This window comes from Falco naumanni, chromosome 6 (genome assembly GCF_017639655.2).
Source record: "Falco naumanni isolate bFalNau1 chromosome 6, bFalNau1.pat, whole genome shotgun sequence".
In the NCBI taxonomy this organism is placed as follows: domain Eukaryota; kingdom Metazoa; phylum Chordata; class Aves; order Falconiformes; family Falconidae; genus Falco; species Falco naumanni.
The window spans coordinates 76,066,383-76,082,200 of record NC_054059.1 but is presented as its reverse complement, the minus strand read 5'-3'; the positions used below and the strand labels follow the sequence as shown (position 1 = coordinate 76,082,200).

The 15,818-nt window shown below is 40.9% G+C and overlaps 1 protein-coding gene across 1 annotated transcript in view; it reads right to left on the bottom strand.

Annotated features, from left to right (window-relative positions):
* PCNX2 (pecanex 2) overlaps positions 1–15,818 on the bottom strand; it is a 159,806-nt gene that overhangs the window by 11,681 nt on the left and 132,307 nt on the right. Inside the window, exons 26-29 of the mRNA XM_040597716.1 lie at positions 14,719–14,972; positions 10,268–10,501; positions 7,992–8,095; positions 231–375 (exon numbers count right to left, since the gene is read on the bottom strand). Of these exons, the coding sequence (XP_040453650.1) occupies positions 231–375; positions 7,992–8,095; positions 10,268–10,501; positions 14,719–14,972 (737 nt within the window). The remainder of the gene's footprint in view (positions 1–230; positions 376–7,991; positions 8,096–10,267; positions 10,502–14,718; positions 14,973–15,818) is intronic.

Below are 15,818 nucleotides of genomic sequence, written 5' to 3'. Positions count from 1 at the left end.
ATATGAATGCTTTCAAATGGGCAGGAAGGGGGCACAGAAAAGAAGATCAAGTGAATGCATAATAAATAAATGCCAAGTTTTTCCATTTTGGTTAAGGAAATTTCTCACAATAAGGCAACAAATACTCCCATTCCCCTTTCTTTTTCCCTTTGGACAGTCTCTAAGGTTTCCTGTGTTTCCCTAAGAAAACAGATATAATAAAAAAGTTAAAAATTAAAAAATGACCCTACCTGGTGTAGTTTCAGAGACATTCGGATTGCCGGGGCAACGACCTTATGCAATAGATCCATGTCTGCGAAGACCCACTCATCTTTTGCTGCTATCCGAAAGTCTCCTTTAAACAATGCATGGAGCCCATAAAGGAAAGAGTCCAAGCTGTAAGAGGAAGGCAGCAGTCACTCGCAGAAATCATCCCCATCTCACCAAGCCAGACCCCTGCCAGCCGCCGACCACGTGCTGAGCCGCAGTGACTGGTGGCCCGCCGGCACAGGGTGAGCTCCTCCCGTGGGTAGAAAACAGGGGGCACGTCGCCTATTTCTAACGGAAAAACATTCCTCGGGGTAGGTTGCTTTCCTTCTGCTTGCGCTGGAAATGACTGGCTGCAAAATGAGTGTGGCAGCTGGAATGGAGGATGTCCTAAGGATGGGTGGCTGGGTCAGGGCACGCCTCAGGGCGCTGCTTCTCTGCAGCTGTGCCACAGAGACCAGGTCAAAGAGTGCCAGCTGCTCTGCAATCCCTGCGCAGGTGGCAGCAACTGCCCCCTCGTTTGAAAGTTTATTGTTGGGCCTGTTAGCAGTTCTCCTTGTAAGGTAAAAATTAAAAAAAAAACCAACAACCAACCAAACAAAAAACCCACAAAAAAACCCCAACAAAAACTGACACCAAAAAACCCCCACCCAAACCGAAACAAAAAACAGCTGTAACAAATATTTTCAGCAAATCTGAGACTTTTGCCATGGAACTCAAACCCAGACATGAACATTAAAACAGATGGACTGGAAAAAAAACCAAGTTATGTTTCAGGAACTGTTCAGCAAGGCAGGTGAGAACATGAATCACAAGACAGGCGTCGCACACTGAAACCATGAGCCCTAAACCAAACGTGATCTGGGTGTCTTCTGTCTAATACAAGAAACTCCATACAACCACTTCTGCCTGACCTTGGATGGCAGTTTGCCTGGACCCGAGACTTAAGCAAGAGGTAACAGGTACAAAATCAAGTAGTAGTTAGAAATTAGAAAAAACGGAGGGTTTGTGAAGGGAAACACCCAGCCCTCAGCTCCATCCTGCACCCTGAACCACGAGCTTCCCACAGCACCACAGCCACCTCTATAATGCTTGTAGCCTTATACATTAAGGATGTATATCTGTTATATATCCTATCCATTACAGGACTGCCATCAAGGATGTATATCTGTTATATATCCTATCCATTACAGGACTGCCATCAAGGATGTATATCTGTTATATATCCTATCCATTACAGGACTGCCATCCTAACGCTGCTCTGAAAAAGCCACCTCAAAATTAAGGAAAACGGGCAGCTCCTGCAAACCTACAGGACATGGTTTCATCTACCTGCCAAGATCCTACTCAGAACAGTTGATTTTTCAGATGGTAAAGGCTCTGAGGAGAAGCTGCATTAAGATGTCAGCGGTCTTCATTACCGCCCAGGCTTTCTCTAGAGAACACACAATCTTTGCACGTAATTGAGCTTTCTTAATTATTTGGGGGGGGGGGGGGGGCGGGAAAAGTTTTAATTTTTTTTTCTCTTCTCCAAAAGAGGGAGAAGAGAAATCGGGAGACTGCCCAGTCTATCTTCATTTCAAACGCATTCTTAGTTTTGCCCTTAGTGGGTAGCATGTTTTAGAAATTAAAAGGGAAAGATATATATGTTGTTACCAGAAAAACAGCTGGATACAGATTTTCTCTGCGAAAGCACCGTGTTAATACAAATCAACTAATCAGTGGGACCAAGGCCAGTCAGGAAGACGGGGCCACTGTCGCTGCTGGGAATGAAGAGTACAGGGACGCATTTGTGAATTCATAACCGATTTGCACCTATTAGTACTAAGCTACCTATTAATACATGCCTGTGTGAGACAGGCACTTACACTCCAATCTTCAAAACACGCAGGCACTGATTTCAATGGGAGTTATTATGTGTCTTCAAGAAGCGGGTCCTGATCCCCACTGACATTCAATCAATCGTCTCCACAATTTGGAAAATGATAATATATCCCAATCCTGCTTAATAGCTAGGAAAGCCCTAGAATAAACCAGCTAGGGGAAAAAGAAAGGTGGGTGCAAGCCAGTGTGGTGAAATATGTGACTATCAATTCCTTTGAAAAGGCTAGAAATCAGGAAGGGTCCTTTCAACTCGCCCACCCAATAGAAAAAATCCAGCTGAATCGTTGCCTGAAAAATTCCCACTTTGGTATCTAAATATTCTTCCCAGGATGAAACTGAAAAATCTGCCCTGAATTCTGCACCTAATGATGATGTGTAGTATAGTTTTTCCCCACGTAACACCCCCTGTGTTTGCTCTGCAAAGTTGGCTGGGATGAAAGGAGAAGTAGGCAGGAGAGCAAGCTGTTTTCTACATCATTAGAGGCTCTCGGAGCCAAATCTGAATACCAGAGCAGACAAAGAGTTTGCGTTCACATCCAAGTGTCTTATAGACATCAGCACATGCAAAACAGGCTGCTGCAAACAGCAATGTCTGCTGGAAGCAAGGCCAGGACGAGGACAGCTCTGCACGCCACAGCTGAGCATCCGCAGAGGGAACAGGGGGAAGCACCTACAGCTCTCGCTGCGCTTACTTAGGGAAGAGTCCTCCACTTCTCATCCCCCTGCGTAATAAGTTCTCTAACCAGCATTTTTAAGAACAGGTATGACTGCTACAAGGAGTAAAGCAACGGTGGCAGTAGTTGGGAGAGGCTGAGAGTCAATTATTTTATAGATCGCGTTTTCCAACAGAGAGGTCTGGAGGAGATCGCTGTATTCACAACACCGTGGACATCTTTTATTCTCCTGCCAATTGTTATGAGGCTTTTGGGGACAGACATTCTGCCTATAATGTGACACTATCTCAAGCCAGTACTGTAACATGCAGCCCTTAATCCACCGAAGATACAGCTGTTGTTATTCTTCCCATTGTTAATGCTCTCTCCTGAAGACTCTAATGAGATTATAAGGAAGCTGTAAAGCCAACGGCTTTGATCTCGGGCCTCACTCAAGGTTGTTGCTGCTTTCTTGGCCCAGTTTTAACATACCTCAGTTAGTAATCTGCTGTAGTTACAGGCTCATTCAATATATTTAAAAAAGTAGTTAAGGTAAATTCACATGCCAAAGAAATGACATTAACCAGGAAGAGATGTAACTACTATTTCTGGCAATGTTTCTAACCCTCTGGGCTAAGATCCCGAAAAGCTGCTGTCACAACTGCGAGCTATTTTAGAACAAGACTAGTAGGTGTGTGGGAACCGTCGGCCCCTTGAATGTGCAGAAAGGAGAGGATTAAGTAGCACCACAAATACCAGAGGGAGGGTAACACAGCCAAAGCAAATACTCCCTCATCCTGCACTCCTTAACGTTGCTCCAACAGCTGAAACGAAAAGCATTTGATGCAAGCCTGAAAACAGCACGGATGGAGACTAATGAGCTGGCGAATTTTGCACACCAAAACCCATCCCCTGTCCGCAGTTCACAGACCTTTCCCAATATTAACTCCAGATTTATTTAAGGAATAAAGAAACATACGTGCCTGTGAGCTGGTAATGACCTGAATGTCATAGCTCACCTGCATGAAATCTTTTCAGTGGTTGCCCTTGTGAATTTGATATTTTAGACCGCAGTGGTTATGAGCTAAGAGTCAAACATTTCTCCCCTGCTTCTGCCCTGCTTGGCTCTGGCAAACATAAAGCTGCCCGGTCTGCCTGAGCTCCCACTAGCAGTGCAGCATCACCAGCAGCGCCGTGTCCTGTGCCCTCCAGCTCTTTCCCCTCCGACGCTGGGCAATGCAATGTGGTGCCCTGGAGGGAAGGGGCAGGTGGGACCAGCTGCTTCCCTGGGCTTCAGCATGAGCAGCAGTTCCTCCAGGCAGAGGCATTCCTTGGGAGTGACCCTCTGTCCACACCCAGTAATAACGCCCAGAGGGAGCGCAGGGGACCTGAACATCCAGGCTTGGTAGCATTGGAAGTACCTGATAAGAGATGCTTTATTAAGAGATTTTTATATTTTTCCAAACGCAAAACTTATACTAAACACTTATTTACTAGTAAGTCTAGTGGCTGAATAGGATTATTAAGTATTTTTTTTACAAATACACACCTAAACATATCACTCCTATTTGAATAAATGAATGGTAATGTCATGTCATTCTTCAAATTGCATTTTGTGCAGGATGCCTCCTAATGACAGTTTAAAAGAGCAAGTGATTTGCATAGCAATGTTCTGCCTTCTTAATGAATGCATTTATTGTGTAATCTAGTGTTAATGCTGGGTTTCTACTGACATTTACATGAACAGGTACACTGAATAATTATTTACATACATTATATAAGAGCATTTAAAATCTTGGTTTACAGTGACATTTACTGATTAATAGATTAGACAAAATCATGTGTAAATGAGTGCAAATTGGTAGTTTACATACACAATGTAAACTTGAATCTCAATTCTGTAGTGCACGGCTCAGTGTAACATTAACTTTGCGTTACTATTTCTGTGCAGCAGTCGGATGGCTGCCTCCTCTCAAGACACAGCAAGGACTAAACTTAATCCAGGAAAGTTCCCTATTGCCTGTGCAGTTACCCCTGAGAACAAAACACGGACTGCAGAGCACAGACTCCTGGCTAGTTTGCTCACGTTGGATGTCTCTGAAACACTTCATAAGAAATAAGTGTGAGGGGGAAGAGGAGGAGGAGGAGACTACAATGCCTATCTGGCCATTACATCTCAAACTTACCACAAAACCTCTAGCGATGTTGTACACAAGATGCTCCACAGCTAGAACTAACAGAAAGTCCTGAGATGAAGTTCAAGGTAATTTCTCAGTGCCTACCAGAGTAACCTAAATAACCTAAACTTTCGTAGTCCAGCATTCAAGTGTGTGAGCACGTTAGGAGCCCTGACCTCTTAGAGTGAGCCAGCTCCCAACAGCCGTATGTGCCGTGCATCGCCCTTATGCACACAGCTGGCTGTGGGGTTGCCTGTTCTGACGCTGCCTCTGCAGAAAACTAAAACACTCTCCAGCAGCAGCAGGTGGTTCCAAAAGGTCCCCAAAATACCATGACATCTTTTCAAGGAAAAGGACTGTGAAGCATCACGTAAGGGATGATTCCTCCAGCTTCTAAGGACCTTAGCTCCTTCTCCCCCACCTGACCGACCTGCACCAGCCTGAAAGCGAGGACCAGCAATAATGCTCTAAACCACCCTCCGTAAAAGCTGCTGTATCTCCATCAAACACAGGGAGAGGGGAGGGAGACCTGCCTTTAGTGCCCATCGTTAATCCTTGGGAACGTCTCCTTCTGGCCTCAGCGGCGTTGCATGTGTTGGACAAAGTCTCCTTCCCCCTGGCATGCCGTGGGATTGTATTCCTGTCGGCGTCTTGCTGCCTGACTCCTTCTTTATGTTTAAATAAGTTGTGAAGATCTGTGTGATGCAGTAAACACCCTAAGTACGGTAAGAACTGCCCTCTGTGCTGAAGTGAATGTATTTGGGGGATTTTTGATAAAGGTCTCGATGTCACAGGGTAGCGTACCCACCTTGCTCTTTAGTTAATTTCTACTGAATTGTTTTTGTCAATTAAAATAAATATATAAATTCTCTAAGGCAAGAATAAATGTATTCACCAAGCCAAAGCCATGTTTTGTAGCTGCAGCAATTTATAACTTGAATTGTGCTGCTCAGATTCCTTTTTTTCCCCAAAATCTTTCTGACACTTCAAATGTATTAAAGATAATTTAACCAGGTAGGTAAGTGACACAGTTTTTCCATGGTGAAACTTTTATAGGGAAAGCTTTTGTGAAGTAACACTGAAAAAGATAGTGACAGAAGCTTCCACTTAATCCCTTTTATGCCACAAAATATATTTTAAAAATACAATGATTCAATACTGCCCTGGAGTACTTGCTTAATAAAAAGAAAACCAGGACTGACTTAAAGATACAGGATTATATAGAACAGATTCAGGAAAACAGGGATGGAGCTGTGCACTGCATAGGACTACTGCATTTTTTGCCTTTCTGCAGATCTTTTCTCCCCCAAAAACATATTTTTAAGTATGGAATGTCCAGTCACCAGAAGAAAGGAACTAATCTGCGTCACTGGTAATATTCCAGATTTTAAAAAGACATGGTATAGCTGACTCTTGCAATTATTCTTAAAATCTTTGGTGAAGACTTTGCAAATAATTATCCTTGACCTTCATACTTTCCATGTTAAGCTTTAGAAAGTCTCTGGTAATACTATCTCTTTACATTAGCTACTAACCATGTAAGCCAATACAAATAAGTGACATTGTTATTGTATCTGTACTAGTGCCAAAACACTGTAATGAGGATTTTAAGATCCGGTGGAAAGTACATGCAACGTGATGGCATGTTTAGGAAGCTTTTGTGGTATTTTTAGATGCATTTCTAGTACTGCTGTGACATATCTGTTGCAGGCCTAGATCAAAAATCACTTTAATCTTTTCTCCAAAAAAAAAAAAAAATCATAAATGCATATCAACTTTTCTATCACGTCCCCAAACTCTAAAATTTGGATCATCCAAAAAATGGGGTAATTTTAGAAATATCAATTACTTACTAAACATCACACCTGTTTGAGTGCATAGAAATGGAGAGGGAACTCAACCCAACAGAAAAGTACTACAGGAAGGGAATGTGCAAAGACTGGTAGAAATGAGATGACAAAAGCCACTTTAAAAAGCAGAAAGAAGCAACACACCAAGAAATAAGCCATGTGGGCCACAAACATTTTGCACGGCTGAAAGAAAAAGACATAACTCAAATGTTACAAGAGCCTCAACCGAGAACAAAGCTAGAATGAATATTTAAAAGATACTGTTCTATTTTGTAACACAAAATGCATTCAAAATCACATGCGCTGTCTTTGTTTGCTTGTTAGCAAGACAAATCCTCTCTAAGGAGCGCGCTGATGGAGGGCTCGCTAGCTTTCCTCCCAGTTCTGTGCCACTGCAGCAAGGTCACTTAGAAACTGTATTGACTCAACTTCCCTACTTTTACTAAACTCCTGTGGAACACAGGGAGTTAAGATACTTCTAATAAAAATCTAAAATGTAGGCGAGTAGTTATACTTTATTACAATAAAAAATATTACATTAATAAAATGCCCTATTTATAGAACGGTGTAAATGGTAACTTCTAAAACCCAAAAAACTCAGAACTCCCAGTGAAAATGGAAGATTCACTAATGAAAATGTAGGATGAAGAGCATATTCATGAACAATCTTAACCAACCCCATTTTAATTAACCAGGCTTTCTAGGAAGAAGTATTCTGAAAGAATGAGTAAGGTAGAGCGAAAACAGACAGAGCCTTGGTCTCAAGAGATGTGACGTTCTCCCTTCCTCATGCTCCAGAATGTAGCGGCACAATGAACAGCAATACAGCCCTGAGAAATACAGAATCCTTATCGATTTATTATTATTTAGCTAACTAGATGTTGGATGACTTAGCAGTTTCTTCAACATTCCAGTAGCCAGGCAGGGTATGAGGGAACACGGGCAATAACCACAGGTACCCATTCTTTCAACGCAAACTTCTGCTTTGCCCCACGAAATACAGACTGGTATTAGTTATTTAGCCAACTACCAAAGTAAAAGATGTCCAGGAATGGCAGAAAACAAATTACTTTATGGAGGAAAGAGACTTCACCTTGATCTAATCTTCCGTTAAGATTCCACATTAAAAGACAGGCAGGTCTTTGCTTTTAAGATGAGGAAAAAGGATTCCTAAAAATTACCTGATGGCCATATTGTGAGCTGCAGTTCCCAAAGCTCTTCGACCCAGTATGCACAAAGCAAAGGAAAGCGTCACTAGAGGAGAATCCTCATCGCTGTCCAGGTGCTACAAAGTTTTAAGAGCACATGTTATTCTACATGCAAATACCATCTGTAAAAGCACTGTAATGCTATAAATGGTTAACATTCATAAAATTGCATGTAGCTGGACCTACAAGCAAAAACATTCTTTGCAATTAAACAGAACAAGAAGGAAGATCATAGACATGAGAGGCTTTCTCAAAATGCAAGCTTATTTTGCCCACTGACTAGAAACAGAACATTTTAATCTCGGGCAGCAAGATCCCAAGGGAGGGGAGCTTTGTTTGTGGTGGCTTGTTTGTTTTTTTTTCGGTTGAGTGTTTTGTGGTGGTTGGTTTTTTTTCCCAGATCTGACATTCTAAAACAGAGCAGATTACTTATTGCTGAGAGACACTGCAACTGGAGGCAGACAAACCCCTTTTCATGGGACACAGTGCCTACGAAACCTCAGCCACGGATTCCAGAAGAACAATCTATGTGGAAAAGTTTGGAAGAACACACACCTCTAGTGAATAACAATAAATATCTGAATTGTATACCATTGATGACATTGACCACACATTTTAACAAGCAGCCAAAACATTTCTTTTACTAGCTCAGGAGAGTTTCTTTACTGAAATTTTTGCAATAAAAACTTCGCTATCAAGCTGGAGGAAAAAACCTGAAACAACCCCTCATTAATGTGAATCTTCAGGAGGATACAGACTAATGTTTCAGTCCATGCAGCGATTTCTTAGAGCTTTCTTTGACTTTGAAAGTGGAGCCAATTACAACTGAGAATGTAGCTACTTCTATAAAATACATCGATTTTCAGGATGATGTATACAGTGAAGTTTTTTTTACATCTTATCTCCTACATGAACTTTACCTCTATATAGTCTGTGATTTACAAAAAAAGAGGTAAAAGAAAAAGACATAAAAAATAGAAATGTATGTGTCTGTGAACACTAGTGCAGGTGTGCGTTTGCCCTTTTAAGCCTTAACTGTTAAGTTCCAAGTCTGTTGGGCATCCCTGAATCTTACTCTGTTTGAAAGCCTCAGCCATGTAAGAAGTGAAAAAGCATCATTTGACAGCGGCTTTCCCCGCACCACGCAATTCTTTAGGTCAGAACTTGGGAGCTGAGACATGGGAAGAGCTGAGATGGGAAAGAAAAGAGATGAAATATTCCCAGTAGGAGGAGGTGGCGGGGAAGGCTCGCAGGATAATTCAGTGAAAACTGTATCAATGTAATGATAACTGGTAGGGTGGCATTCAGGGTCAGAGACATGAGAAAGAACAGAAGTGGAGAAGAAACACTAAGATGCAGTGATGTTACGCCAGCCATGTTCAGTGGTAGCAAATGGGATGTACACTCAGTGATCCTGAATGAAAAATGCACAAATGCAAGTGCATGGTGGCCAGGAAAGAGACACTTCTCATTTTTTGCCATTATCAGCAATAATTAAAAAATGAAATCAAGGGAATATGCTGGTTTGAAACTGTATTCTCCCTCTGGGCTATTTTGAGTATTCCGTGGAAATACAGTAACAGTAAGTACTGCATTTCTGACAAATGACTGCTGACCATGAGTAATCTTGTTGCCTCAAAGCACGTAATCGCGTAGTTGTAAACCTGCCCTTGACCTTCTAGAGCTGCAAGGTAATTTCACACGATTTTGTGGCATGGTTCACATTCAAATTATGAGCTCTCAGAGGTGACCTATACTAGCAGTGACTTTGTTACGCACTTCCCTACCATTTGAAGACTGTACCCAGATATAGGCAAATTTGTAGGAAGGATACACAAACCTCACAAATGTTTGGCAAATGTACCCAAACACTGGCAACACTGAAGGAACAGGAATGTTTTTATCCATGCTTTCTAGAGCTGATGAAATTAATGGTGTTGGAAGTGTGGACAATAAGGAATTGGTTCTGTATTTAAAGACTAGCGTTCCTTAAAACTCTAGTTTTGCACAAGAGTAGTGTCCAAAACATGTTTTTTTTCCATTCCACAAAACACGTATTTTCCTCTTATGTTAAATCTGACAGCTTAAATGAAATAAATTTTACTGTATTAATCCTGAGCAAGTAAAAGAGTAACCATGAATCATTTAACTCCTATCCCAAGAATTAAAACGACTACTACTGAAAAAACCCCAACAAACAAACAAACAAACAAACAAACAAACAAACAAACAAACAAAAGCAAGCTTACCTCCACCCTTTTTCTAGCACAGAACTGAATCCAGTCCAGATAAACACTGCAGAAACTAGCTCTTGTTATTCCTTGGAGACACGGAACATAATCTTCATCTATGTTAATGTTAAACATTGCAAGGTCACGTTCAATATAATGCCACTTTGCATAAGGCTGCAGTATCTTTTGTATGGATTCATCTTTTATCCAGTCAAGGATTTTGGGAGAACTTGCTGTAAAGTATATTATACTCTGTTGACAAAATGTGCAAACGTTAGTCACTCTATCTCTGATTAAAGCAGATGTATTTTACACAGAAGAGAATACATCAAATAGGACCACATTAAGTACCCACAATGGTACGTGGTTTTCCTGTTTTTTACTGCTTGGCATCATTGCTTCACAAAACTGTTCAAGTCAGAATGATAGTAATTGATATCTAAATAGCAGACAACAGAAAAAGAAGTCATATTTTTAATACACTTCTGCCTTACAGGAAAATTAATTAAAAAAATATACTCTGATAAGAATAAAGATTTCAGCATTTAAATGTTAATTACTATGTATTAGTGGGATCCTAGAGTCTATCACCAAGAAGGTGGTATGGATAAAAATCTAGGCATATTTTGAAAAAAAATAAACCAAACCAGCAGTAGAAGGTGACATGCTCAAAACAGGACCCTCTTTCCTCCATGGACTTGCCGTTTCCTGGGGATGAAGCTTTCCTAATCCTTTAACAGAAACAGTTCCACGACGATAAAACCACAAAGGTGAGATCTGACAGATGTGTACAACGTAAGTCTGGAAATCCCTGATTTAAATGCTGTTTTCTTTCAGCATTTAGTAGCATCACTATTTTTGTTATTTGTCAGAGGCCAGTAAAGAACAATGGATTTTTTCTTACATGTTGGGTGAAGAAGCTGATAGCTCATGTAACTAAAAAATGAGTTTGCTTTTAAAGCACTGCAGGAGGAGCAGCATTCAGCAGGGGCTCTTTTACCAAATGCAGAAATACTAGAAAGCAGCAACACTCACATCTCCTGTCTGTGCCTGTTTCTAAGTTTGTGTCTGAAGCCATTACAATAATAATAAATAAAATAAAAGAATAATTAAAAAAATCTAAACCAAATCTAAAGCATATTTTCAAAAGAACACGAAACTTAAGAAGTTCCATTGCTGCAAAGGAAAGCGGCATCAGCTGGAAAGGCCCATTATAATCTTTTGTGATTACAATATTAATAATCAATTTAGAACTGGATACCAAAGCAAATGAGGGGCAAGTGAACATGACTGAAAATGAGGTAGTTCTACTTTACCCATGCGATGGAAATATTATTAAGCAAATATATGTATAAAATGAAAATACGATGGATTAGAAAGGGCAGAAGCACTAGTAGCACTTTTAAAAATCCCAGATGCCCTCCACAGTTTATCTTTCAAATTGTACAAAAATACACAAGAGGAAAGTTAAGCTCCAGAGGAAAAGACAAGTCGGACAGATACAGACGGAGGATGGACCCTTAATTTCTTGGCATGTGGAGAACAATACACTCTTTAAAAAAGATTAATGCAGAAGCAATAGGAGCTGAAAACAGCACTTGCTGAATGCAGACTTCTTGAATACTAAAAGACGCTTAGATAAGAATATACCGAGAAGAGATGGAGGAGGCACAAGGGAAAAATATCACAGTAGCTGCGCAGGAAATGATTTCAAAATATATGCAGAAAGACTACAGGAGCTGACCCACTTTATTTGTGGAGAATAGAATTCCTTTCGATAAGAAGAAATGGGCCTTTCTAGGCTGTCGATGAAACTGCAAATGAAATAAATACATTAGGAATAGGACACCTGGTGCAACTCATTGTGTAAAAGACCAATATGTAATTATTCTTGAAGGATAGGAGAACTGAAACAAAGCATACATTTTCTTTGTTGATCTTCAAGGTAGAATTTACTTTTTTTATTATTCTCACCTGTGTTTACAAAGAAGCAGGTTCAGGTGGGAAACAAATCAGACTCACAACCAGACACAGAAACAGCAAAAACTTCTGCCACCTAATTAAATTCCGCTCTTAGTAGATCTTCCTAAATATGTTTTGTGAACGAGTACATCCCCAGCTATCTGGCAATTCAGAAATAATACGGTAAATGTTTACAACATTGTAAGCTACAAAGAATAAACTAGAAGCAGCCCGAATGCTCGATGCAATGGAAGCGCAGTTGCTGCAGAAACTCCAGCTTCAATGTTTTCGGAGTTTGTGATTTATGTGACCTGAATGCGGCACTAACTGGAGTCCTTCTTACAATGTTTCCTATGCCTTTAAAAAGAAAGCATCACGGCTTGAAAATGTTCACAGTGAAGTTGCAAAGGGTCTTTACAGCTCGTGATTCCCCCGTAAGAGTGAGCTGGGGAAGAAATGAATTCTCACCTCTGTTTCTGGTATTGTTTATCTGGAGGTAAGTACTATATGAACAGGATGAAAGCTGCTCTGATACATACGATAATCTTCTCACCTTCCGAGGCTGTACTAAGGATTTTACCCAATCTTAGCAAGGCTGCCTTTTCTGGACGAAACTAATAACTTGAAGAAAAACTCCATATAGCGCTGTTTTGGGATGTGTCATTCTAAAGAAGGGATCTTCTGAGCACACTCCCGTGAGCCCCTGCCCAGGCTAATACTGAAGCTGCCAACGGGTTATCATTATCTTCTGTTCATCCTCCCCTGAGAAGGGAAGGAGAAGAAAGGACTGACACCTTTCTCAGAACAAAGATCTGTCAGTGCAGTGTTACAGTACTGGCTCAACTACATCCAACCAAGAGATGCTCTTTTCATGCCTTCAAAGACACAGGTGGTGGACAGGACAAGATCTGCACACAGTGGAGATGGAGCAGCAGCAAGGCAGAGATTGTTTAAGCCACCTCCCTTTTACTCAGATCAATTAACCACACCTGTATCGTAAGGGATGAAAGTTTGTCTAAGCCATCTTACCTATGTCACCTGCTTCTCAGCTATCTCCAGAACCAGGAGCCCTAACCTACCTTTCAGTGAAGCTTTACTTCCCATAGGATGAGCCCTCCACGAGTCCTCTACACATTAGTTCAATTAAAGGCACTAGAAAAGTTCCAGTTTACAAGCAAGTTCTTCACTGCTTTAAACTAATAAGCTGCTGATTTGATAGCAGCTTAGACTGGGATTTTTTTCCTGTCTCATTCACCGTCAAAAGCTGACTCATGTATCAGCTTGCATCAGTTTATGTTCAGGTTATTCAAGTTACCTTGTAAAGGTACAGCAAAGCAGCTGTAGTGACATATTCATTGCAGTTTACAGGTGGTTTTTTGTTTGTTTGGTTGGGGTTTTTTTCCATTTAGATAAAATGCTTAAAAGCCATTTCACTTATACCCCAAAATGCACTTCTAAAATGAAAAAATCATGCTCAAACACAATTTTGTTTGTAATTAGTTAATTAAACAAAGCAGGTTGGTTACCAGGCCCTACAGCCTGTAAAATTATTTATGAAATCTCAGTCTGCATTTTACAAAGCAATTGAGTGCATGATCAAAGCAGCTTTGCGAGGCAATGATCTTGTGTTTACTGCATTGGTTCGCTTGCAAAAAAAGGTGATTAATTTATTTACAACAGGTTTCTCTCTAAGGCTGACAGGATATTTTCAATTGCAGAGATGCAAGGAGGAAGGAGATGTCAGGGATGGTTGGGAGCTTTAGTGACTGGCTTCACAGCAGTACCAGTGACACAGGAGGCAGCATTTGGCTCTTGTTGTTTCAGTAGAAGAGGATAAAGCTCAGAGATTTCTTCATTTGCTGGACTGGAAACCATTTGGCAGAAGATGAAGCTGCCTTGATAGACCATAACGTTCAATTATTTTGACAAATTAATAGCTGTGTGGTCATTGTGATCTTAGTGCAAATACAGAAGCAGTGTAAATGAACTGCTGTTTAATCAACGGAATAAAACAATTTGAATACGTTGTTGTATATATGTAAAATGACAGGTAAGAAGGGGAACTGCACCACTAAGAAAGTACATTTGAGAAACAGCTCTTCAGTGCTTTCCCAAGAAGTTTATGCTTGTTAATTTTTTTTTCCCCTCCCCCAAGAAAAAGGCCAAGTCAAGAAGAAATAACAAACTGTCGGTGAAGTTTTGCTTTGTAAGAACGCACCCTCTGACTTTATCACTGGAGGATGTTAACTCACCTTCTTGAGTTCTGCCTAAGTGTGCCAGTGCTTTTCTGTACTAACTGTAAATATAAGTGATCGGAATCAAATGTAGCAAAGGGAGCGATGAATTAATTATCCCCATCTAACATCAAGTCAGTCTGACTGCTGGCAGTGCAAATGGATAAATACAGAGCCAAAAACTTTGAACCGTCTTTCTTCTATAGACAGCCCCTGTTCTTTTGGTTTGACAAACCTGCCTAGGAATAAAGGACACTTGACCAAAGAGTTTACCTTTATATAGTATCTGATAAGTATCCTCCGGAGGTCGAACACTTGCAGCATCGTTGCAGCGTTGTTATCAATGATGCTATATCCTTCCAGGATGTACTGGGTTCGCGTTATTTCCCATGTCAGCCATCGGAGGTTAAAGGCTGCATTACATGATAACAAGTGAGGCAAGTGCCCAGGCTTGCAGCAGCAGCAGCCTTCATTGTCTTCATCTCCTTCTGTTATAGCTTCCACTTCTCTCTGCTGGCAATATGTCCCTTGGCAGTGAGAAAAAGAGAGTACGCTGCCAGTTATTGGGGGAGGAGGAAACAAAGGACTTCTTCCAAGCCAAAAAGAAGTACGATTGAAGGCTTTATGCACTTAGCAAAAATCTAACAGAAAGAGCTACGACAACAGATCAGATGTGCCAACTGATCCATGCGCAGCAGCAAATAAAGCAAAGTACGTTATTTATTTACTATCACCTATAAAAGCCAAAGGGGCCTGATCTAATGTTCTAGGCGTTCGGTTCTGAGCTGAGTGAAACTACAGTCCACAGCTTCTGCCTTAATAAAAACTCCCCAGGAAGCAACACTAAAGAGCCTTGCTCCATCAGGCACATTAAGCAAATTGATCCAAGTCTCAGTCCGCTTCTTCAAATAACGCACAGGATGCAAACAAAGGTTTTACAGTGTGCCAGAGCACTTGTAAAATCTGGGGTTTAGCAAACTGTACTAGAACGCATGTTCCAAAAATAACATCCACTGGGTTGTTCTTTCTCCCACTGGAGTAAAAGCTACTCTGGATCAAGTATCTCTTAATGAATACTACTAGTGGCAGTATATCTTCAGGACAGAACAGCTTGCTAATTAGCCTGTTACACAGGCTTTAGATCAAAACAGAGTAAATCTTCCTGAAAAAGAGATGTTAAGGCAAAAAGAAGGCATGAGGCAGATGCAGAAACAATAATGTATCTGCTCTGCAGACTGCATTTCTAGCCTATGCTGTTGTGGACACTGGATGGCCAAGCTGAGCCTTCCAGGATTTGAAATGTATGAATGTGGTTTCTAAACCACGTAGGGCACTACAAACGAAAACCCAGGTGGACACCTCAAAATACACAA